The sequence below is a fragment of the Python bivittatus genome, unplaced genomic scaffold (assembly GCF_059951505.1).
Source record: "Python bivittatus isolate LINGU-HERP-01145 unplaced genomic scaffold, Pbiv_v1 ctg000080_np1212, whole genome shotgun sequence".
NCBI classification, from domain to species: Eukaryota; Metazoa; Chordata; class Lepidosauria; order Squamata; family Pythonidae; genus Python; species Python bivittatus.
Window position 1 is genome coordinate 60573191 of NW_028277035.1, and position 25690 is coordinate 60598880.

Sequence of the window (25690 nt, forward strand, 5' to 3'; positions counted from 1 at the left end):
GGGGAATGGAGATTACAAGATCAAGTGATGGACCATTTCACTTCACCAGAAGCAAATGACTATTCTGAATGGATACTCAGTACACTGTGGGCTTTACCTTAAAGCTACTGCAGAATTGGGAGTGGCCAGATGGAATGGGGTTTTGCTGTTGCAAGAAGGAGGTTAATCTGCGGACCATTTCTCGAATTTAAATAATCCCTGTTAGTTGCTGCAGAAAGATGAAACAAGGAGCTCTGTTGTGCCTGTATTTTCCCCTTTGCATGGATTATGTAATTCATGGGTTTCAGTCCACTTAATCAGGTATATGGAGTATTGATGTATGTACTGTTCCATTCATCTGATTAAGTGGACTGAAAAACATGAAAGTTTATTTCTTAATAAATGTATTAATCTTTAAGGTGTCACGAGACTCAAAGGAATTAGTATGCATCTGTATAAATGAATTCATGCTGCTGACTACCATCAATAGGTATCCAAAATCACGAAATTTGTCCTATTGTTAAGGAGATAACACCAATTTGGCTTAGTAATCTTGACATATGGCAGAAATTAATTTTTTGTGGTTTGGGTCCGTGATCCAGTCCGCAAATGCATACTTGGATGGTCTGTTAACCTTAACTACAGAGAGCTCTAAAACAGTCCTTTTCTTCTTATAGCTTAAAGTAAAGGAATTCTTAGAATGATCTGAGAAGTAATTTGAACTCTTCCATTGGGGGATTTTTTTTTCCTGTATTAGTTTAAAAATTCCTTTTAGCTGCATAATAATAATTTTACAGGTGGCTAGTCCTTTTAGTAAAATGTGTGCAAGCCTTTTTGTTGTAGGTTATTTACCACAATATTTCGGTATATATATATATATTTTTAGTCTTTTCTACTTTAAATGCTTTTAACACTGAAGCATAAACTGGTATATCATCTTTTCATGGTTGTCACTTTTCCTGTGATCTGAAATGCACAGAGAACTCTATGTCATTTATTTGATCGTGTTAACACTGATTACTAAGTATTTTTTAAAATCAAATTAATTATTTTAACTTTAGCTTATTAATATTGGTACAATATTTTTGGTCCTTAGGGGAGAAGGTCCAGAGTAGGTTTCATTATCCTCACCTCTCATGAATGAAGACTGTGTTGTGTCAAGGAATTAGCAAAAGTGATAACTGTCAGTCCAATACCGGTTTTTCCCTTTTAAATTGTACTTCATTCTTGATTAATAAACTATGAAAAAATCTGAGATGAAATATTAGTTGTATTAGAATTATTTTGAAACATATTTATGAAAAGCTGTTTACATTTAAAATATTAAGACTACTAAATATGTTTTGTTTAGAATCAGTAACCTGTTCGTGCTAATTTATATTTTAGTCCTTCTTGTATGACTTGGTATATAGATACTTGTCTTTCTAACAGAATTTTATTTGTCTCCTAACCTTTCCCTAATTCAGAATGTATAGTTAACTAACTTTATCTGATTCCTATTACTTCACAAAGAATAGAAGCTAAGCTACTGACAAAAGTAATGCTTTAAAGAAAAATGTTCTTTTAGCAGATGAATTGCAGGGTGCACAATCAGAAACTGAGACTAAACAGGAAATTCAGCAACTGCACCACGAACTGATTGAAGCCCAAGAGCTAGCTAGAACCAGTAAACAAAAATGCTTTGAATTGCAAGGTGAGATGAAGAGTCCTTTGAATCTGCAGAGTTCCCAGGAAAATGTTATGCCCCGATACAGTGATTAAAAAGGGCATTTAAGTCTGTGGTCTGATAATTTTTAATCTAGATGCATGGTATATGTTTATACCATACTTTCAGCAAAGGGGGAAAAGGCTGCTATCTTATCAGCACTTAATTGGGAATAAGTCCCATTGAACTCAGCAGGGTTAAGTCAGAATAGACATGTACAGTATTGCATTTTGGTTTAAGTTGAAATGTTTAGCTTAAGCGATTAAAATTGAATCAGTCACTTTCCTTACAGTCAGTTTCATTTTCAAAGTAGAGTCATATTGTGAATGCAATGAGTGCACAATATCTTAAACAATTTTAGACAAAGTTTATTAACAAGTAGCACAGTTAATAATTTAAATATGGCAATTTACTTACATTGGTTATGGCAGAATTTTAATTACATACTAAACTTTAAGTAACCTGTTTAAAAACTAATATCTAATGGATAAAATTGATAATGGAAGACATAATGAAATGATATGTTGAATATTTTCATAATACCTACAGCTCTGTTGGAAGAAGAGAGAAAAGCCTATCGATTGCAAGCTGAAGAGTCCACCAAACAAATTCAAGTTCTCCAAGGTAAAAAAAAATATTCAGAGTTAGATAAAAAATATAAAAGAAAAAATGCATATGCATATGCATTGAAAAGAAAAAAAATTATAATCGTTTTCCATACAAACTTCTTAAAGTAGAATGAAATGTCTGGTGCTAAAATGGTTGGTAGAATTAACTGCTGTCAGTTATAGGACATAAAAACTACTACTTTATATGAATGAGATTACTTTTTAAGGATGATTCAAATGAATGTTTGCCTCACATATATGCTGTTATTGCAGATACCCTCTAAAAATCTGCCTAACAATACTATTACTGGTGTTGTTTGTGCATGACATGTACATGTCCTTATTATGTGATTATTTATTGCAAATGCTTCTATGGCACTTCAGTCATGTAACCTTTAAATGGTTTACAGCAAAATATAGAATACATATAGCATATTGCAACAATTCAAAATTATTGAAGTATCAAATAATTATAATAAATACTATCAAAATTAGCAATAGAAGAGACATAGTTCAATGTAATTCTAATACTATACACCCATAACATCTTATTCATCCTAACTCGGTCCCCAAGGGCACATTTAAAAAGCTGTTTCTAAAAACTTCCTGAATACTAGGACAGATGGTACATTTCTTATATTTGATAGGAGGGTATTCCAGAAGAGGAGTCATGCCTATCCTGCACAGTGGCACTGGCTGTCAGGTGCCCTGTTTTTAGATTAGCAGAAGTTCCCCAGACATTCTCCATGACAAAGCTTGATAACAACCTTTATTGCATACTAGGATGAAGCCATTATAAATAGTTGATTGCCCTCTGTCAGAGGACAGTATAGTTTCATGCATGATGCTTTTTTTCCTCTATTTTTCTTAACAGGTTGTTAGTTTTCTTTTGCACTCTTCACGCTTGAAAAGTGCCATTTACTCATTTAGACCATTTAGCTAGTTGACCATTGGTTGTTGCCCTAATTGGCATTTTTGCACTGTGACACTCTGGCTCTCAACGTAATTCCCACTCTCAGAATAATTAAAATAATTTAAAATCAAAAACCAAGCAAAGCAGTCGGAAATATAATCATCTAAAATTAATCTTAACGCAAATAAAAAAAATTGTTACACAGTGCCAGAAAATACATGAAATAATGTGTAATATAATTCTCTGTAATCACGACAGGTTTTCCAGCTGGGATAACACCAACTGGTTGTTTATATTCTTCCATTTTCAGTAATAGTTAACACATAAAACCTTAGTCATTACTAATATAGTTAGAACTAATAGCACTAGAGCAGTTCAGTTGGGCCAACATATTTAATTGGTTTCAATAGTATTTAATCATAATTAATTTGAATTAGCATCTTAGTATGTAATTCTTCTAGATCATTATATGAATATGGTATTTATTCAAAATATTTATCAACTTTCTATTTAAAGCACTGATTAAAATAGATTATTTCCTTAAACGTTGTTAGATGTAATTAAGAAAAAAAGCATATGTTTTAGATATGTTTTAGAGTAAATATGAAACTGCTTAATCTTTAAAAAAATGCACTATAAGAGAACACTGTCAGGTTTGTAGCATAATATTTGCTTCAGCTGAGAATTTGAATCTGGGTCAAAAAGTTAGTAACACAAAGTTTTCATTTTAAAAATAACAATTCTTAGTCTGGTCTAATTCTGTGTCCACCTGTTCTTGTTCAGAATTGCTTTATTCAAAGCTTTCCAGTTTTCATCTTCCTGATTGTCTAAGGCCCTTTTAGATGTACTATCCTCATAATAATGCTGAGTGCACATCTTTCTTTCTATAATTCCTATAAAAATCAGTCCTACTGGAATAAATCTTTAGATTTTCTCTTTTAATTAGGTTTATAGTAGTTCTTTTTCTTTGGGAGTATATTTCCATTCGTGGTCAGTAAACTTTGGGAAGACATTATGTAGACTTAGTTTATTGCCTTTCTTGGCATACTGTGTGTGAGAGAAAAAACAACTAGCATCACTACTACCCCACTTTTTCACAGCTACACCCACTTCTATCAATGCATTTTTATAACAAATCAAAAGGCAAAATAAAATACATAGCTGCTTGAGAGCCTTTATTCCCAATAGATTGTAGTTTAAGAACAATAAAGAGATTACAAATATAAATATTTGCTCTCCTTAAGTAGCAGCTCTTCATTTATTCTAATAATTACAGATAAATTACAGGAGATTGGTTGCTGTGGAAGCAAACAAAAGTGTTATTTAAATAGATAAACATAGCTATAAAGGAGGAAGGGTTGCAACAAGTGCTATTGCTTTCTGGAAGTGCAGGACAAGGTGACACTATAAGTACCTGAGCTATCTTCAAACACACTCTGTTTCCAGTGCATTCTGATTGTCTCTTTCCATTCAGCAGAATTTTAAAAGCTGGATTGGTATCCCTTTTAATCTATATTATCTAGGGGTATATCTACACAAGAAGATAGATTCCAAGATACAGATCTAAACTTAGAGGAATGTTGTGATAAATGTATAAACCTAATATGATGATAAACCTCAAAAATCCCCTCAAGAAGTGCCTCTTGGAGTCTTCCAGTTTACATAATTTTGAATCTGTGTAGGTTTATTTGATATTTTTCTAATTTTATTTAGCTATTTCAAACATAACAATGAGAGGTGTTGACTTATAAAGTTGTTTGAGTAAAATGTATGCTACAATATAGTAATGTAATGCAAGCATTTCTTTCATCCTGTACAGTAGTATTACTTTCATAAAAATGTTTTTACAGTTATATTTGACTAACATGAATTTGTGTACTTAAATTTTTAAGATAATATAATTTCTAATAAATGTTTATAGCTCAGTTGCATCGACTACAAAAAGATATTGAACGTCTTCATGAAGAAAAGGAAAATGAGATCTCCAGTACTCGGAATGAATTGATGAGTGCTCAGAATGAGATCCTGTTGTTGCAAGAAGTGGCAGAAAAGGCTGCGTCAGAAAGGGACACAGATGTCACTGTTTTACAAGAAGAGCTTCAGAAAGTAAGAGCTGAGCTTGAACGATGGCGTAAAGAGGCTTCCAAATATGAAAAAGAAATTGTCAGTCTGCAAGCCAGTTTTCAGCTACGATGTCAGCAATGTGAGGATCAGCAGAGAGAGGAAGCCACCCGTTTACAAGGTATAGCACAAATGTCTTATTAATAATGTATATAAAGAGTGTTTTTTCGGTGCCTTGTATTTTTAAGTTAACAAAAATTAGGTTAACAATTATAGAAATTGAGATAATGAGTAAATACTTGAATTTTAGTTACATCAAAGACACTGGTGGACTTGAGGAATTTTAGGGTTTCATACAGTACCCAATCTACTTCTATAGTTCTTTACCCTGGTTAATGAAGCACGTAATTTGAGGGATTTCTACTATCCACAGCTGTACATCACAAGTTTAGGAAAGGAAGCTGGGTCCAAAGTTAAAATCCCTAGCTTCAAGAATAACACAGCATTCTTTGCTTTGTAGGTGAACTTGAAAAGTTGAGAGAGGAGTGGACTGTTCTTCAATCTGAATGTCTCTCATTAAAGAAGGAGAATTCTTTGCTTGCATGTGAACTTCAGCGACGGGAGAAGGAGCTACATAAGTAAGTGCTGCTGAATCAAATGGGATAAGGGCAAACATGTTGAACTTGTAAAACAGTATGTCCTGAATTAAGTGTTAGTTCTTAGGGATTTCTTTCTATTTCTTGTAAACGTTGCAGTCTTCCCTCTTGTTCAATTCACCTGCTTTAGCTACAATCCTCTTTGTATTCAACCACCTCAGTGAGCTAACAGGAAGAAGTATAGTTAATTATACGGGGCCTTCTACATTGGGAAATACACAGATGGGTGCCCATATCATTCCTCTTCCCAATTCCCAGCTGGTTTTATTTTATGTAAACATTGCCTTAATATTATGAAAATGAACCTTGGGCTTACTCATTTTCCTTCTCTTTTCCTCCAGTGCCTATGAGGAAGAAACTGGAAGTTTTAGTTTTGTTTTTAGGTTAACCAGTTTATGCTAACAACATTTTAAGCCATGGTTAATTTTGCCTTTATTGTTAAAACAAGTGAACTTCATAAACTTTAGTTTAAATATTAAGTGTTGGGGTTTGTTTGTTTTTTGGTGTTTTGAGCTAATTGGAAAATATTTACTTATACTGCTGTCGCAAATTCATACTTGTATGGAAATTTATGTCTTCTTTTGTACACAGTATGCCTGTACATCAGAACTTTAATTATAAGGATATGCAATAGAATAATACTATGATTAGAAAGAGCATAAATTGATAATGCATTAAAACACTAATTTCTAAATATGAAGTATTGTGATTTTTTATTTCTTTTATAGCTCTCAGCAACAGAGTTTAGCACTTACCAGTGATCTGAGTGTTCTGGAGCTAAGCCGAAAGGAACTTGAAAATAAGATGGGTTCTTTAAAAGAAGAACATCAGCGTGATGCAGCTACTCTAAAAACACTTCTTAATGAGGCAGAAAATCAAGCTAAGGATGCTCTGAATGAGGTAAGTTTCAAATTGACTATATGGATGCTTGTATATCTTTAAAAAGGTCCAGTTAGGATGTTTATACTATTTTGTTCTCCTAACATTGGTCCCTTCATTGGATGAAATTGAATGTAATAAGGAACCATGCAGTAGCTCAATAAAACTGAGCTTGGACCTCCACCACTCTTCTCTCCCAGCATTTCTCTGAGCAGGGGATTGGAAACTTTTGTTTCAATATTCAGTTAAATACAATTGTTTATTTCATTAAACAGAGAAATATAGCTAGTGTCTGGGTTATTCAGTACAGTAAGCCACGTACTGTTTTAAATATGATAAAAGTCTGCTTTACATAAAACGCTTAGGCATAAAGCATGGGTGTCTGCATTAAATATATTAAACAACCAAGGAGAAATCACATATCCCTCCTCACTGTTGCTTCACTAAGCATTTAATATTTTCTTGTATGTGTTTTACTTTGATCATACACTGCTGTTACTGCATTCAGCAACAAACTATCAACTTCCCATTTGTGCAAAATTTTCTATAATTTAGTCCTATTCACTTCATCATATACTTTATCTAAATCAACAAACATGAAATACACTTTCTTTTGTACATTGAAACATTTCTTAACAATTTGTTGAAAAACCAAAAATTGATTTGTACATCCCCTGAACCACAGTTCCGAAACTTTGCTCTTCTACCCTTTCAACAAGAATTTTGCCAAACCACTTTCCAGAACGCTTAACAAACAAATAACTCTGTATTCACTGTTCTTATTGTTCCTTTTGCAAAAGGGAAGAATAATAGCATCCTTCCAATCATCAAGCCTGGATGTATTCTTGTTAGACAAGTCGCATAGCCACTCTGTTCCAAGCAGTTTCCACATCATATATTCTTATATCTACTTTCTATTTATTCTGTTGGAAATTAATAAGAATCCTATCAAATAAAAACCCTGTAGAATAGAAATGAATGAAGCATTGATGAAATATGTGACCCTTGAAAATGGAAAATAATTACTTTGATAGAATGTTATCCTTAAGAATAAGAAAATGGAGCAGATTTTTCAGTTTTTATACTCTTTTAGGGATGTAATGTAATTAATTGCATACTTACTTAGCTACAGATTTAGTTTAAAACCAGAAATTTTTCTTAAGCTAAATAAATTACATGATGTTCCCTTCTGTTAAAAAACAAACAAACCCTCAATCTGTGACTCTCCTTCTGTGGCACTGTTCCTCCTTGTTCTTCTGTTTACACTTCCATTCTGTAAAACATATATGGTTATACTGATTTTTTTCTTGTTTTCAAAAGTGTTAAAGATATCTAAATAGGAAACATTTAATGATATTTCTTTATTGTTAAAGTATTGTAAATAGTGGTATTATTTATGCCCCAGTTTTATTTCCAAAATAATACAACATACTTTACAAAAATATTGCTGCATTAAAATCAACAGTGGGGGCCAGAGGAATAACATTGCTACTTACATTGTAGTCTTTCAGTGAGCCACCCATTCAAATTAGAGCCGGTGCATGTTGCAGTGCTTAGAGTAGCTAAAGTATGATGTTGGTGCAGGGCTATTTAATATTCTCATGACTGTGTTTTGAATGACAGTACCTGAAAAATAATTTGCTGGACAAAATCATCTTCACTTTTTTATATTTTGCATGATCAGTTGGTGACATGCCAGCAAAGAATAAATGAATCGTAGTTTTTGTAATACATTGATAAATATCAGAGATAATCTAAACGTTTTTAGTTGAATGAAAGTGTTCTGTTTCAGGAAGAAAGCTGTTAACTGTTTTATCACTTAAACTTGATTTTTTGTCTTTGATTCAAGCATTGTAGGAATGGCTGTATTTTTACTTTCCACAATAAGCATGAGATTTTTCACAGGGTTAATAACAATGTAATGAGATTTACATGAGATTTCTGCAGGATGTCTTAATCAAATCCAAAGATATGGAGTTTTTTGGTTAGGATAATATCTTGGCTGCAAATTGAACTGAAACCCAATCTCAGAAAGAAATAAGCCAAGTTTATTGCAGTTTTGTATTTTTGGCAGAAAAGCCTCCTAGGCAATTATATTTAGATTAGGTTTAATTATATTAGATTAAATATTAACTTTTTCAGGAATTTGATTGTAGGAATGCACATCTTGAACTGATGCTTTTTTAGTCTGGGAAAGGTGAGAATTTATTGTAAAACAGTCCAATCAATGTTACTGAATTATTTCTCTTGCTGAGTTATCTTCAAAATAGAAAATCATATTTGAAATGAAGGTTTATAGTTCTGGTCAGTTAGTAGAAAGTAGAACTATAGTAATATTATATTTAAATGGAGTATATTTAAGTGATTAGTTTTGTTTGAGCAATTAACTTATGGCAAATCTCTGACTATCAAAATCTGCAGGTCTGCCATCCCACTTTTCTTAGTTTCTACCAGTTAATGAGTGACATCATCACTTTTCACCACCTGCTGGGGAGAAAAAAAAAAAGCAAGATCTAGTTGTGGTCAAAGAAATGTTTTTATTGTCTTTTTGTCACTTTTCCTTTTAATAATAATAAAATAATAGTTAATGTATTACATTTGTACGCTCCCCAACTCCCAGCAACTCTAAAAACAGAACAGTTGGGATAGTTCTTATTCAGTGATCACTGGTAAATCAGTTGTCTTCATGAAGGCTATTGAGAATGCATTCTTGAATTTGCCTTTATCCAGACCTCCTCTTCTAACATATACTTACTTATAAAACATGTGCACACACATCTAAACTCTTATACCAAATCCCTATATTATAATAGAGTGTAATAATTTCTTAAAGGATTAAGAATTTATTCAGAAGTTGTTTTTAACTTATTTCTAAAATTTAAACATTTTTGTTGTTGTTGTTGTTCCTGTTATTTCCTTTAGTATGAAAAGACACAGACCATGCTTTCAGAGCTGAAGTTAAAGTTTGAAATCACTGAGCAGGAAAAGCAATCAGTCACCGATGAACTTAAGCAGTGTAAAGAGAACCTGAAGCTACTTCAAGAAAAAGGAAACAATGTAAGTCAATAAAGACTGTGTGTGCCAGATCTTATTTTGTTTCCACTCTGAGAATGTGTGTATGAGATATACATGAAAGCTGTTGGCCCATACTTTCCTGGATATAGATGATAGAGCATTAAGAAAGTAACTTTCAGTTGTCCATGAATTATCCAAAAATTGAATTTTTTTTCCTAGTCAATTAGAAAGCTCCAAAAAGTGACTTTCCCTCCTACTTCCCCACAATATTCCCTTTCCCTTCTCAATACAATCTGATGTAGAGTACCCATTTTGCAGGAACAAAAAAAGTTTTCTATTACATTGAATAAGGTTGGAATTAAAGAGATGGAGGTACAAAAGGAGATTGAGAAACTCATCGGTTCTCACTACCCGCCTTTTGCCCCTGCAAACTTTTAATTCTGAGGCTTGAAAATCATGCTTTTCCTTAGGCATGATTTAATTAGCCTCCAATTTTTGTTCCCTTATATGCTAATAGTTTGGCCAATAAAGACATCTCACTTTGTATACATATTATAATTGCCATCTGAACTAGCTTGCTAATATTGAAAGGAACAGACCTTGAATTTCCAAGAAAGCTACAGTTTTTTTTTTTTTTAAATCAGTTTAAATTAACCAAGGTAGCAATATAAGATTTTAGTCCTAGTGATGCCTGGAATATTTCACTATGAAAACTGTAGAATCATCCATATTCTAACCTGCTGTTGATCCTAGTATATCTTGTAGAATGGTGGAAAAAACACCAAGGTCCTAATAAGCTTGTACTTTTGATCAAGCAACCAATTTGCTCTTTTGCCTACTGAAAAATACTTTGCATAACTGGAAGTTTTATTCCACAAAAAGGCATTTTCAAAGTTCTGATTATACAAGAGGGCAACACTGTATAAAGAACAGATACAGGTTCACAAACTCAAATATGTTTGTGTGTTCTTTAAAACTGATATCTTTACTAAATTGCTTATTGGTAGCTCTTTTACTGGGGACATTCTCAAAACAGTTTGAAACATAAACATTTAACAATTATATGGTCCATTGTATCATAAAGCAGGTGGTCGGCAAATTTTTTCAGCTAGAGGCAAAGTTGGAATTTTGAGAGCACGTGATAGGTATGCTTACAGAATGACTGATGCAGCGGGTGTAGCTAGAATTAGATGCCCATTTACCAGAAGGCAAACTAGACTCCCAAAATAGCGGTCAGTATTTTTAGAGATGGGCCACTTCACGTATCTGTGAAAACTGATGTTTTAATCTGCACTGCATGTTTAAGAAAGTTTTGGCAACATAAACAACAGCACCTGTAGAGTTCCACTGGATTGGACATGATGCGCATCCCATACGTGTAAGTACCTCTTTGAAGAAGCTGTATTTTTTCCTGGACTTGCATGGTAGCTTCACAAATCCAGTAAATGTATATGTAGGCTAAGGAAGCTCTGACAAGGTGCAGCTAGAAGTTTGGGAGACAGAGCGTGCTCCTTCACTCAAATATGTATTTTCCAGAGATTCAGTGGTTACCAAGTGACCCCAGGAAAAATGGCAGTTTTTTTAAGGAGACCAAACTGATGCTATGTGCATGCCTGCACCCATTCCAAAACACTGCATATACCTAGTCATAAGTGTATGTTATTTCCACTAGCTAAATGTGTGAAGCATATCTTGTTGCCAAAATATTTTTCACTAATTAACTTGCTGGCAGTATTTTTTCTTAGTTGATCTACTGCCTCATGCAGGTCTTGCAGTTAGGACTATCATCCATAATTTCCATTTACCTGCCTATTGTTCTGATAAGATATGGAGGCAAATTTTGTAAATGGATCATTTTTATGAGGCTACTAATAATATATGAACATACCTTAACAAAACTGGGTTATTAAGTCATAAGAATCTGCTAATTGTAGAATTAGGAATTTGGACCTCCAGTAAATATTGAGAATTGCCCTTAACAGCATAGAATTAAAATATAGAGTTGTTGTGTTGTACCTTTGCTTTTCATGTAGTTTGGATGCACACAACCTGATTTTCTCCATTCTGTATGTTTAGGACTATATAATATTCACTGCTGGCAAAGTAATGCAGTGTATAGTGTAGGTTATTTTTCACTGCCTGAATGCCATGTTTTTCCCATTATCTTCATTTTGAGCAAAATATCCCATTATGCTTCTTAATTACCTATAATTGATCTTGAAAAATCTAAGGACTACTAGCCAATAAGGTCCTAGTTGGTATTAGATGCCATGCAGAATTTGGGCTAGATTGAAAACACACACACACACACAAATCCCAGAAGAAGGCAATGGCAAACTAATTCTGTATTATTTCCAAGAAAAGTACATGGATATGTCTCTATAGTCAGCCAAGAATTGAGCTTGACTTAGGAAGTCTTTGCTTTTTTATTTATAATAATTATTTATATCTCATTATTTATAATGAGAAACTTTATTAATGAGACTCATGATAGAGTCACTGATTCAGAAGAAAACTTTGGAGTGCAGTTGTTTCACACATTGCTGCAGCCCCAAGTCACCTTGAGTAATTAGTTCCTATTTGATTTGGGTGAATAGATGCTAACAGAATTTTAGATTAAAATAGTACACAGTGAAAGAAGATTGCATGTGAAAATGATGTGTTGTTCTTTTCCCCATTGAAAAGTATTTTGCATAACTTAATACAAATACTTAATGTTTAGTCCACAAAAAAGTATTATCAAAGTTCCAGTTACACAGTGAGACATCATTATGAAGAACACATATAGCTATACAAAATCAAATATATATGTGTGTTCTTTACAATGGATATTGTTTGCCTTTGAGGATACATTTTCTTTCTTGGAAATGATATGCATATAAGAAAAAATTGTGTAAGGTAACCTCCATCAATAAAATGACTACAGAGTTTGTATTTTATTACAGTTGTAAGTTGGTAAAGAGAAAGGTATATTTGAGGAAGAGTACTTTATGGACAGAACTCTGGATTGGTATTTGAATTTCCTGGATTCCATTGAGTATGGGTGAAACTCTGGCACTTGTATATGTAAAATATACAGCACTCTGTCATCTAGGGAAGCCTTCACCAACCTAGCACCCTCCAAATATGTTGGACTTGCTGGGTAGAGAGTTGGAAGTTAAAGTCCATCATTTCTGAAGGGAGTCGTCCAGCCAGTTGAGGAAGGCTGCTCTAGGAAATCCTTCTGCAGTGTAAAAGGAGTTCGATCCTCATTTTGTCCTAAATTCCATGTGACAAGAAAGGACTCAAGAAAAATAATGTTTCATTTTTCATTATCCATGTTTACTTTGTACAGTGGTGTACTAACTTTGTATACCAAAGTAGTTCTGTCTTGTTGGATGTCTTTATGTTTCAGTTGAAAGAAGAATTGATCTTTGAACTGTCCCCCTATCTAAATCATCTTTACCTTATTGAGTTTTATAGCACAAAATGATCTTAATATCCCTTCCCTTCCCTTTAGCCTTCCATATTTCCACCCGTCCCAGCCGTATTCATCGGCCTTATCCTGGCTTTCCTGTTTTGGTGTTACAGCCCATTGTGGTAGAGAAAGGTACTACAAGCACTATTCAGTCCATGTATGTTCGTCCCTTGTCACCTGTTTGTGCCATTTTTGTAAAAAAAATGCATGATGAAAAGCAGGTATTTATTTACCTGACTCAACTCAGTTCTTCATTTAATAAGCCATTATTTATAATATTGGCAAACCAAGCAAACTAATCATTTAACATCTGTCTGTTTTCCCTGTGCTAATGCTAACAATATCCTGTTGTAAACATTTTTTCTGTTCCTTTTCCAATACACATTTGTCTTATGTAAGATGCTGCAGTTAGGGCCTGGAAGGAAACCGAACTATTTACTTCACTCTTAGCAAATCAGATGTTTGCTTGCTTCAGTTTGGTTCTTGAATTCCTTTTTTACCGTCAACTAATTTCAAAATTTCTCTCTGAATTTGAATGCTTTTTTATTTTTCTCACTATTGTGGTGAAGAAGATGGAGGGGGAAGGACAAGGTGAGGGCAATAGGTGGAGGGTTTACATTTCCAGCTCTAATCTTGCAGTGGTTTCTGATACTTTCCACAGTGAATTATGTAAGACCATGACCATTTATATAAAATAATCATAATAGTTAATGTTTTAACAAGCGGACATGAATAATTATACATGTAATATTAACATTGCAATATTTCTGACTCATTTTAAATCTAGGCAAGAAAAGTTTAACATGTATTGCTTCAAGGCATTTGAAGATATTTCAGAAGAATTCATAATTTGGCATGGCATTCATCTAGGTTTATTTTGGGCAAAGTATAAATGCCTTTAGTGGATTAAACTACCAAAGAGCTGTTAATGAATTAAATTATCAAAGAACTAATAGGAAACATTATTTGAAAGCAGGGAAAGGGAGTCTTGCCTTATCCCAGATACTTTGGATTAGCTCACATTAATCCTGGGCAGCATAATTTATGACAAAGAAACTGTGGGAATTGTAGTTCAAATTACATGGTGGGTAGCAGGTTGCCTAGCTGATGAAATTACAAAGCTAATGAAATTAAGAGAGAGCCAGTTTGATGTAGTGGTTAAAGTACCAGGCTAGAAACTGGGAGTCTGTGAGTTCTAGTCCTGCCTTAGGCATGAAGCCGGCTGGGTGACCTTGGGCCAGTCCTCCTCTCTCAGCCCTAGAAAGAAGGTAATGGCAAACCACTTCTGAAAATCTTGCCAAGAAAACTACAGGGACTAGGAGCCCACACTGACTAGAAGGCACAAAAAGAAACAAGAAAGAAGTTAGATCATGGAAATTTGTGTCCATTGGAATTCGCCTTTTTAACGAAATTATGCTTAATTAATCGATACCCAGTCAACATTTTCTCAAAACCTAAAACTGATGGGAAACATTCTAGGCTTGCCACGAATGTTAAAGAAGTAGTATCGACGAAAACAAATGAGATATTGATTCTTTTCTTTTTTCTTTTTTTTCCTGCACAGAGACAATGGCCTTGGATGCCTGTGATGGCAGCGTTGGTAGCTGTGACAGCCATGGTGCTGTACCCAGGCCTCACCAGAGCTTCTCCATGAGAATCCATGCCCCACGCTCCATCCAGAAGCTGGCATCATTCACACACTGAGGGAAACAGAGAGTCATCCTCTTCCTCACCCTTTTTTTACCTCTTAGCCCTTCAGAGTTTGGCAGCAGCAGGGTCGTTGCTTTACACTGTACAAAATGTATCTGTTATAAAGAGGGAATAAAATAATTATTTCATTCTATGGTGAGCAATATTATTGCTTACACTTTTATGTAATTCTTAAGATTATATGTTGGAGTCCTAAATACTGTTATGGTGGCCTCAAGTAGGCTTCTTGGTACCAAATTATTTATGATGGTTAGGTGTGTGGATATTTTACTTAAAAAAATTGATTGCCCGATTGAAAGCAATGCATTTTCCCTGATTTGGATACCCATGCCAAATATCCTTTAAATACTTCGAAGTCGATGCAGTGTGCTCAGTGCCTTTCAGTTTGATATTATTTGTACATTAACATATCATTATTTTTACTTGCTGTGAGTCACTGAGCTATTGGGAACAATTTTCTTTTTTCCAGGTCTTCTGATAAAAACAAATATTTTTGTTCGGTAAAAGCCCTATTTTATTGATGACTTGGGAGCTTGTATAATTCATTATCAGCCTTAAAGAGCTCTAGAAAGGAAAATGAGTGAAAAGCATAAGTCTAGACTGTTTTTGTGTGCATGTGTGTGCCTGAGTGAATTAAGGTTTTTCTGGGAGCAAAATCTTGATTTTCTGATGGACATAGTGCAGTAATCCAATTTTTAGTTTGAATGTAATTTATTAAATTTCATGTATATAGACACTATAAAAATCCAATGTATTTTCTCACATACCACATTAGAGAAATGATTTTTTCCAGTCACTTATTTTCAGAACCAAAATGGGGAAGTAGTATTTGTTTCTTTAATTGTACTTGTATTGGCATAACTTCATTATGTGAAGTTCTTGAGTGCTTTTAGTGTTAGGGAAAGGAGGAAGAAAATCAAACTGGGCAAGCTTTCTGGAAGGTTGGAATAATCTAATTGGTCCTCTGTGCAACAACTTATGCTGAAAAAATGTGCTGTCAGTAATTAGAAACTTTATATCACAATTTATTTGACCTTAATATGAATGTTTCTAATTGAGTATTGGCTTATGTATAGGAACAATCATAACTTAAACCTGGCTATGCTGGTTTTCAGTGCATATCAGCTCAATTTATTAAGGTCTGTAATAATATAAAAAGAACTGAAAGGTGAAATGATTCAGCTGATAGAAAATTCATAGGAAGACTATCTCAACAAAAATTCAGTTGGTTTCAAGGATTTAATGGCAATCAAAAAATCTAGTTAAATATTTAAATAGAGTTTTTAGATTATTTGCCTTTGAGGGTCATTTTTATTTTAAAGGTTCTATCTTAAGCTATTTGGCATTTGTTAATGGGAGGATCATTTAGATTTAAGGGAATGTTAGTTCACAAATATAGAAAATGTCATTTTTGTTCATTTCATTATTTTCAGTTGCAGGAAACTAACTCACCCACAACACACACATGCCAGTGGTACACAGTACCTCTTGTATATAGGTTATTGCAAATATTATTCTGAAAATGCTTAACTTCAGAATTACATTTTTAAAAGTAAATAATTGTTTTAAATCTATTTTGTAAAGATATAAAAAAACAATAGAATTTCTGGAGTACAGATTGAACTATTTGCACTAACACATGTGATGTGCATGATTTAATAAAATAACTTTACTCTCCCTGTGAATCTCATTTGAATCTTATTTGGCTATCACATATTATTTTATAAGTGTTTTGTACACCAGAGGGTGATAATCAAAATTGATCACAGTATTTATGTTACATCTGCTTATAATGAAAGGTGCTTTGTATTTGCCATATTGGTTTACTGCCTGGTTATGAGATTCAATGTAGGTGATTTTTTATTAATTTGATTTCATATACACCAGACTCTCAGTAGTTAATAGTAAAATACAAGTAACATAAACAAGTGTATAAATAAAACATCCATGAAAATGAATATTTAACAAGATCCATAAAATAACAGAATCATAAATCCCTCAATGGTGTCATCACAGTCTCCATAGGTGCTCTAAAATAGTTTAGTTTTTAATCATTTTCAAAAGGTCAACAATGTGTGATTTCCAGAGAAAGGATGTTCTTTAACATAGGTGCAGCTACTGAAAAAGAAGTTCCTGTGAACTTCATCCCCTCTCAGTTCACAGAAGTGGAAGACCCCTAACAATTTCTCCCAGGATGCAGCACTTGGGCAGGTCAGTTCTGGCTGGAGTAGGCTGCCCTACAGGTACCTCAGAACTAAGCCACATAGGTTAAGACAGGCATTCTGAACTGCACCTAGAAGCCAGCGCAGGGTCTAATGCAGCAGGGTAATATGTTTGTGGTGAGAAGCACTAACCAATAACTGAGCAACTACATTTTGAGCCAATTGAAACTTCTAAGAAGTCTTCAAATGTAGCCATGTTTAGGGCATCCTACTACTTTATCAAAGCCAAGTCCCAGAAAATATGGCATGACGCTGCCCTAGTCACCGCATTGGCCTCTGCCCATGAAGAGTCAAGAGGGTAGCAAAGTTGAGTGACTTTATCAACAAAGTGCTGTGCAAATTGGTCACAAGTGATCAAGCGGAAGAGCTGCCTGTTGCCCTCTACCAAGAGGGGAGTTGCCCACACTAAACAAAGCTGCTGGCCAACTACCCCTTGATCCAATTCAGGAGAAGTAATGACACTTAGCTTCCCTTATCAATATGGTGCAGGCTTTAAACTGAGCTCACAGCCATGCTCAAGCAAGTCTTCTCTTCCTTTACTGGCACTCCAGGGATTGCTTCTGCTTCATTTTCCAGAGCTCAGTAAAGCAAGGTTTGGCCCAATGTAAGACCCCCTCAGGAGCAATTATGGCAAGCACGCATGTTATACCTATTGCCATTGGGCCACTAGGCAATCCAAGAACTGCCTCCAAAGTTATTGAGAAACTCCTCAAGTGCCTGCCAGAAAATACCAGATCCATTATCCTTATCAGCTGGTGAATAGAATGGGATATAACACTTCACCAGCACAAGCCCAAACCATTAGATTAACTAACATCACAATAGTATTTTCTTGGCAATATAAGTTAAGTCCAGATATTAAGAAAGATGGCAGATGGTTTGCTCCTGATTTTAAGAAAAAAGTAAATGGTTACAAACTATATGTCACTTTACTACAAAACATGGCAGCCCTGTATTAAGTTCTTACCCTCGTGGTTCATTATAAAATGGGTCACCGTGCCTTTTTAGGGTGGGCTGCCATGGTCCTGCTGGTAATTCAACATTTCCTTCTGCACAGCATGTTGAAGCCAGGGCTGCAATGAAGTGAGCTGATTTGACAACTCTGGGTATAGGAGTGAGTTTGACTGAATGAGCTTTCAATAACCTCTGAGAGCCATCCCTACTCCTGCTCACTTCCAATTCTCAATTTCCTTCTCCTGTCTGACTCACAGTGGCCTTGCTTAGAAAATTCAGTGTTACAATATAAAGACTTACCTCCCTGTATTATGACTGTTGTGCCTAAAATCTAGCAGAGTATGTGAAAAAGATATAAAAAGGATTAGCTGTGTAAGTAGTAAATGTACTGTTATTGAGGTGGTTTTTCTCTTTTTTACAAATTGGGATTTGTATATCCTCACAATATAGCAAAACATCAATACAAAGTACAGAGAAGACTTTTCAACTCATTGCCTGGAATAGTTAAGCCTCAATGTATGCTATATGTGAAGTATTCAAATAGAGTCTTTCAAATACACAGCCTTGCTTTGAAGAGTGTTTAAAGCCTGTACAAAGTCAAAGATCACATTAATGTAGCAATAGGCATTTTAATTTAGCACTGTTCTTAAAATATTTGTTTTGTATATAATAATAAAATCATTATTCATCATATTCCCTTAGATAAGTACCTAACTTCCTAATCATTAGTTATATTTTAGTACTACAGTAGTAGTAATAATAATAATCTCACTTTTGTAGAGAACAGTAAAAGAATGAATAGAAAAAACTATTGATTCAAAACTGAATCAGGTATTGTCCAGCAAAAGGATCATGTGTCCTCCTTTTTTTTTTCCTCATGTCCTCTGTCCAGCAAGCATAGCCTTAAAAATCAAATATTGTATGGCATTTGTTTTTGTTTTTAATTCTGGACTGTTTTTACAGCAGTAGTTATTCAGCCTTTGGTGCATTGGGACTTTGTAAATTGTCTGCTTCTTTCTTTCCCTCTTCCATTGACAGACTCGAAAGCTTAGATTTACATGATTTAATTATTTCCTGATATCAGCAATTGGCTTCAATCCAGCCCCTTCAAATCTATGATCACCATAGTCTGTAGATTACATGACTTGTCATACATTTCTATGGTGAAATTTGAAAAGCATGTCACAGATACATAACTGTCATGCTATTTCCTTTTGGAGTAAGCAGTGTTATGCAGTGCACAGAAAAGAACAAGAAACAACAGGATAAAGAAATTAAAGTCAAGAGAAAGAAAACAGCTAAAATAGTTTATACCAATGTAACTACCCTTCCACACCTCTCGATCCTTGCTTCTACTGTGTCAACACTGTTCCATGCAGGACCTTTTGTTCTTCACTCTGCTCACCTCTCTGTCTCTGAAATGTTCATCAGCTCCAACTTTCTTGGTATTCCCCTTCCACTTACCCCATTCACCCTTCTTTCATATATTTCTGATCTGATCCTCATTCATTCTCTCCTTATGACCAAAACAAACCAAATCAAGATACTTCTTGCATACTGGCCACTCATTCTTGTTTTCAATCCACAGTTACTCAGCACCCATTCATTCTTGACCCTATTTGCATCGGAAAGCATGGCTATGCCTGTTTGTGTGTATTGAAGACAGATAAACAGATTGGAATTAAATCCCCCCCCCCCACTGCCCTTAATGCTCTAAAGCAAACTTTCCCACAGTTTATGACAGAGCAAATCTCTATTTTAGCCTTTCTGGCAAATTTGTAGCAACAACTTTTCACTTCCAATGCTTAAAACATTCCTGATGTATTCTTGAGGGAATTACTTTGATTAACAAAGGGAATTTCAGATTATGATGAAGGGAAGCAAAGAAAACAGGGGAGTATGCAGCCATAAACCATGACTTTTTGGGAGTTATTTTCTCTTGGGTTTATCAGATGAATCAGTTTTGATTGAAAAATGACCACGCAGATGACAGACCAATACTTCCGTTAGCTTTAACTCTATAAGAGTACATACATCAAAAAGATATTCAGGATAATCCACAGACCTTTAGACTGTGATGACTCCCAAGCAGCTCAAAGATTTCTCCAGTTTAGACCTACATGCTGATATGGTTTTGAGGATCCCTATACTTTCTACATGCTTTACCAAACAATCCATTTTTTAAAAGGTGTCATTTCCATTTTTCTTAGTTCTTACTATGCAGAAGAACTCAGAGAATTCCATGGGAAAGAATATGGTCTGTAGTCATACAATTATGTTTGGTTAAGGAAACAGTTGAAAGTCATCCTTACTTTAAAACACTGGGGACATAAATGATTATGAAGGTTTGTTTCCTGCATTCCTATCATCATCCATCATCTTACATATGAAATGTGAGAATTGTTCAGAATCCTGAAATATAAGTATTACTTGCTTGTTTATTTCAAAACAAGTTTTCAATCTCATGATCAGGAAGAAATGCATTGGTGCAATACTTTTTTTCTGCCTTACTGAACTACCATGTTCTTTCTCATGAAAGAGCTTACATGATATTGCCATTTTTCATGGAATCTCACATGTTCTTGTGGAAAATGCAATCTTATGTGATTTCAATGTATGATAAATTTATTCATTATAATTTCAGAGGCAGCAGTATTGTAAGGTATGTGAGAAACTGTCTTGCTTTATAAAATACCATTTTATAACAATCATGATGCTCTGTAGGAGAACATTAATTCTCTTCAGATCAAATTAGTGAGGTTCTCAATTGTTCATGTTTGTATAGCAACATTTACAGCAGTCCAGCTATACTTTAAGTGTTTAAGAATTCACAAAACATTTTGTTTTAAAAGTTACTTCTCCACATGACTGGAATTTCTTGCTCCCTTCTTTTTTTCCCCTTGTGTTTACTTTTAGGACTGTCAGATACAGTCCTGAAAATGAAGGGGGAAGCCAAAGGTTTTATTTACTTGTTCTGAAAAAACCAAAAGGCACAGTGAGGTTTTCCAAGAAGGCTTTTTTTCCCCAGAGAAACACAAAGGAAGAGTCCCATGCACCAGGGAACACATTTTTTGCTAAAGAAAAATCACCCATTCAGAATCCAAATGATGGTTATTATAAATATTCCTCAGTCTATTTCCAATACCTGAGCAACAAACTGTGGGTTTGTTGCTCATGACACATAGATTGAATTCATACATTCCATTAAGACCATTTTTTCCCCAGGATGTGATTTGTTGAATATGCCATAGTGCCCTGATTAATGTGTAATGCTAAGCCATAATGACTAGATTCACACATACTGTACACTGAGTGACAAAGAAGCAATTCTCCTATGGCTTAACATTATGTGTGAACCTGGCCATAATGACACAAGGAGTACTATTAGTATGTTTAGGGGAACTGGAAGATTTGCAAAAATACCAGAATAAAAACGTTTTGTGGGAGTAGTACTGATCACTTTCAGAATTCTTTAGAGATCCCGTAGTAAGAGAACTAATACGTGTATGATGGTTCTATTGACCTAGCAGTTAAATGGACAATAACTAAAGGTTTCTTGTTAGCCTCTCTCTTTGATTAGTATAAACCATCATACTCTAAAAAAACGAACAGGTCAGGATGGGACACAAACCACAGCAGAAAGAGATTGTATATGTTGAGTAGCTACAGACCGTTATTTTAAAAGAACAAAAACTCAGGGGAAAAGGAATGACGTTCTGGCAATCTGAATAAAGAGCATTTTGTATTTGTATGGAAATGACAGTAGTATATTAGAAAATATACATAAATGTTAGATTCTCTCTCCCCCCTCCACCAAATAATGGAGAAGAGGAAGTCATAAATGGTAAGGGTGCAGGTATAGATGGTATAAATGGAGAAATTACAAATTATGGGTGTGATTTGCAACATGTTTAATATGCGTTTGAGGAATACATCAAAGAATCCCATTATTGTTATCCTATAAAAACAGGAAAGTTGCAAGAGTGAATGTAACACCTACAGGGAGATTAGTTAAGTAAATGACAAAATTTAGCAAGTGCAGTGCAGCTTTGAGTCAGGCAAGGGGTGTGTAGATCAGATTTTTGCTCTGAAATGGAGTGCTTAGCAAATGATTCAGCACTGAGCAGGGAGCAAGGGAAGGATATGCGATGTCCCCTTAGCTTTTTAATGGACAAATGCATAACAAATGCTTGTCTGACATTAAAGGCATAATATTTGAGCATGTGAATTCATGTATATGCTTTTGTACGCAGATGATGCTGTTTGGGTTGGCTGAGAGCTCAAATGATTTGTAGCAAATCATGTATGATGCAACAAGAGTCATGGATCTGAAAATTAATGTATCAAAGGTCAAGCTAGTTATGTTTGATAAGGCACATTTATAGGTTATACATAGATGGTGAAAAACCAAAACAAGTAATTGAATTTGTATGCCTGGATAGACTATTTACTGAAGAACAGACAAGAGATGGAGAAATGTTAAAACACCCAAATGCTAGTAGAAAGGGAGTGGGTACTATGTGGTCTGTTGCACAGAATGAATGTTTATCAAAAGAAGGAAAAATGGCTGTGTTTAACTGCATGTTTCTGCCCACTTTGTAATGTAGAAGTTAGAGTTGGGTACGTCAGGAGAAATATAAAAATAGTTGAATGGAGTGAGAATAATTGGATGAAGTTGATGAAATTCTCAGAATAAGAGGTTTAAAAGAGGTAATGTGTGAATCAATTTATGGATGTGGCGAAATCAAAGATGGATTGCAAGGATAGAAAAGAATATCTCTGTGTAAACATATATTTACATACTTAAGATATTTCTATATTGCTCATTAAAAGAGATCTTGAAGCAGTTACAGTGCATTGTTAGTATAAATGAGATCTCCCCAAATTTCCTTCCAGTTATCTGCTATCTTTATATCGCTCACTAGTACTTAATCTTTTTCTACGTGTTGCATAAGGTTGCTTATTCTGAATAGGATGATGAGTACGTACATATGTATGCAATATTTTGCTCAAAGTTCCCTTTGGGTATCCAAGATATGTCCCATTTTCTGTTTGTGTGAGGTTGTTGCAAATCAGATTGGAAAAATAAAACAAATCACTGTGGAATTTTTACCTTGGATTGATGAAAAGTTGAAACCTATACTCATCTGTAGTAATTTCTTTTTTTGTGTGATTTTTTAAAATAACAGTATTCATCATATTAAAGCTACAGGAAATCCCAGGCCCAAACCCATCTGTCTCAACCACTGGAAAAACGAACGTTTTTTTAAAGGATGAAGTAATCATTATCATTATCATTGGTCCTAATACCAACAAGAAATAAGCCAATAAATAAATAGGTAGGTAGGTAGGTAAGTAATGGCCTTTGGCAGTAATCTGAATGCCTTTTCTTTTGAAGCACAGCTACTCTTCTGAAGGACTAAATACTAATAAAGGGTTTATAGACTGCAGCAGATGACCTGCAATGTTGCCCAGATCCCCAAATGTACAGTAACTAGGTTATACATTTTTTGTTGCTAAACTTTATTTTTTAATGTCACAGCACTGAAAAAGGGATATAGTTTGAGTCTCTAGGGTTATGTTCAGTCTTCAAACGTTTTGGGTGCCATCCCAATTTTCCACCAGGAATTGTCACTAAACTATATCTGTTAATGTGTTGGAAGAATTTTTTTAAAAAATGAGAGAGTAATAATCTTGACTGTATTTCATTAATGTAATGCAATTTTAATTATATTTAAACGAATCAAATTTGCTTAACGACTGGTTTGTAGAGTAAATTGCTTGTTTTACAGCAATGTTATGTTTTGCATTCAACCAGTTTGCTAACCACAATGGTTTATACAATATGCTAGTCAAACCCAAACAAGCTATGTTATAGTTTGGTGTGATCTGTGAATTTAGCCTTTCTGCAAGATTTTGTTATAGGGTAGTAAACCCAGATGACTGCAGACTAATGGAAAGATGACTATATACTAAAGGCAGGAAATTCACATGTACATTCACCAAGCCACCATGTAACTAAGATAAGTGCCAAAACTCTATGCAATACTCCTGACAATTTCATCAAATGATTCATCCTTTTTGCATGTCATAGTACTAGTAATTTCTGAACAAAGAAAGTTCTGAATCATTTAAAAAATGCTGGAATTCCATGTTAGAAGCCTAACTATTCCCCACGCCCCAAAATCAAATATATGTTAAGTTAGCACTTGATTCACATATTGCTCCAAACCAAGGTTTCCTAACTAGGTTTTGTTGATTTGTTGAAGCCACTATTGAATGAATGTATACTTTAGCTAACCATGATTTACAAACCACAATCTGGATTCAAACAACATAAGCCAAAATGAAATAAATCATATTATGGCTTAATGAGAAAGTGCATAATTCTATCTTCTTTACAACCATAATTAGCTGGATTCACATCTCATTATCCGTACATCATGGTTTACAAAATATACTGGCTAGATCCACACATCATAATGGTTTGCTTTGCTTAGCAGACCGCATGAGCCCTGTGAGTGTGACTTTCAGCAAAATCAGTCAGGTTGCTCATGTTTGCCCACTCTCACTTTGAACCAATAGCCCACTGTTGAGTTAGTCTTCCTGAGACTGGAGATCTGTACCAAGAAGCTGGCTAAGGATCTGTTAATTTCATCCAGGCCACTCTCTTGGCTTTTCTCTGAGTTTCCTGTTGAATCATGACAGAGGATTCTGCTAAAAAACAGAATAATCTGTGGATGGGTAAAAAGAAAGCTCACACAAATATCTGCTGATGGCAAAGCAAAGCAGGCATTAGGGACTTGTGGGCCGTTATACATCAGAAAGCCTTGTGGGCTTAAGGTGCAGAGATGCAAGCTATACGTTACGCTGTTTCAGGAAAACCTAAACACATCCTGATATGCTTAGTAAATTTAATAGCTTCATAAAAACAAATTTAATCAAGTGAGGTTTTCGTTTAGCTTGCGTTTTATATTTAAGCTTATAATTTAAGGACTCTGTCAATCACTGAGCTATCAGAAATGAGCTATGCTCAGTTGGGAAAACACATCTGCTCGAGTTTTAAATTCCAGCCCAATTTGTACACCCATTTTCAAATGGGAATCGTAAGAATGCATTTATTTACTGAATATAAGCCCTGCCTTTCCTCTGAGAACTTAAGGAAACACTCACAGGGGGTTCCCCTCATTTCATCCTCTCTACAACCACCTTTAGGTTGTACCCAAAGCCATCCAGGAGTGAGCGAGTACAATATTCCCTGCCTGACCCCTCAGTCACTACACTGTGGCTGCCAAAACCAAGACAGTGCCTGGGTACCATCATGACAAACCATTGCATGGTTTGGTTTTTGCTGGGAGTGTGAATGAAGCTAGCATGACAGTGTTCTTAAGCTACTCTTAGAACTCTTAGAATGTAAGTTACAGGGCACATTCAGGGTGACATTCTGCATTTCATGCTGTAAACCAAGCTTTTGCCCTGCAATTATTGCAGTCTAGAAGGCCAGTCTACAGAGCTGTGGCACATGTTCTAA

General features: G+C 34.7%; 1 protein-coding gene across 23 annotated transcripts in view; it reads left to right on the plus strand.

Moving 5' to 3' along the window:
• SLMAP (sarcolemma associated protein) overlaps positions 1-16660 on the plus strand; it is a 100298-nt gene extending 83638 nt beyond the window's left edge. For 10 of the 23 annotated variants that reach the window (XM_088134207.1, XM_088134209.1, XM_088134218.1 and 7 more), the window contains 7 exons: positions 1547-1672; positions 2234-2308; positions 5127-5447; positions 5787-5904; positions 6651-6822; positions 9724-9858; positions 14838-16660. In XM_088134207.1, coding sequence (XP_087990333.1) covers positions 1547-1672; positions 2234-2308; positions 5127-5447; positions 5787-5904; positions 6651-6822; positions 9724-9858; positions 14838-14927 — 1037 coding nt within the window. In that variant the 3' untranslated portion in view covers positions 14928-16660. Of the gene's footprint in view, positions 1-1546; positions 1673-2233; positions 2309-5126; positions 5448-5786; positions 5905-6650; positions 6823-9723; positions 9859-13315; positions 13406-14837 lie in introns of all 23 variants that reach the window. The other 13 variants (XM_088134213.1, XM_088134214.1, XM_088134220.1 and 10 more) reach the window with 5 other exon arrangements.
• Positions 16661-25690: the final 9030 nt, after the last annotated feature.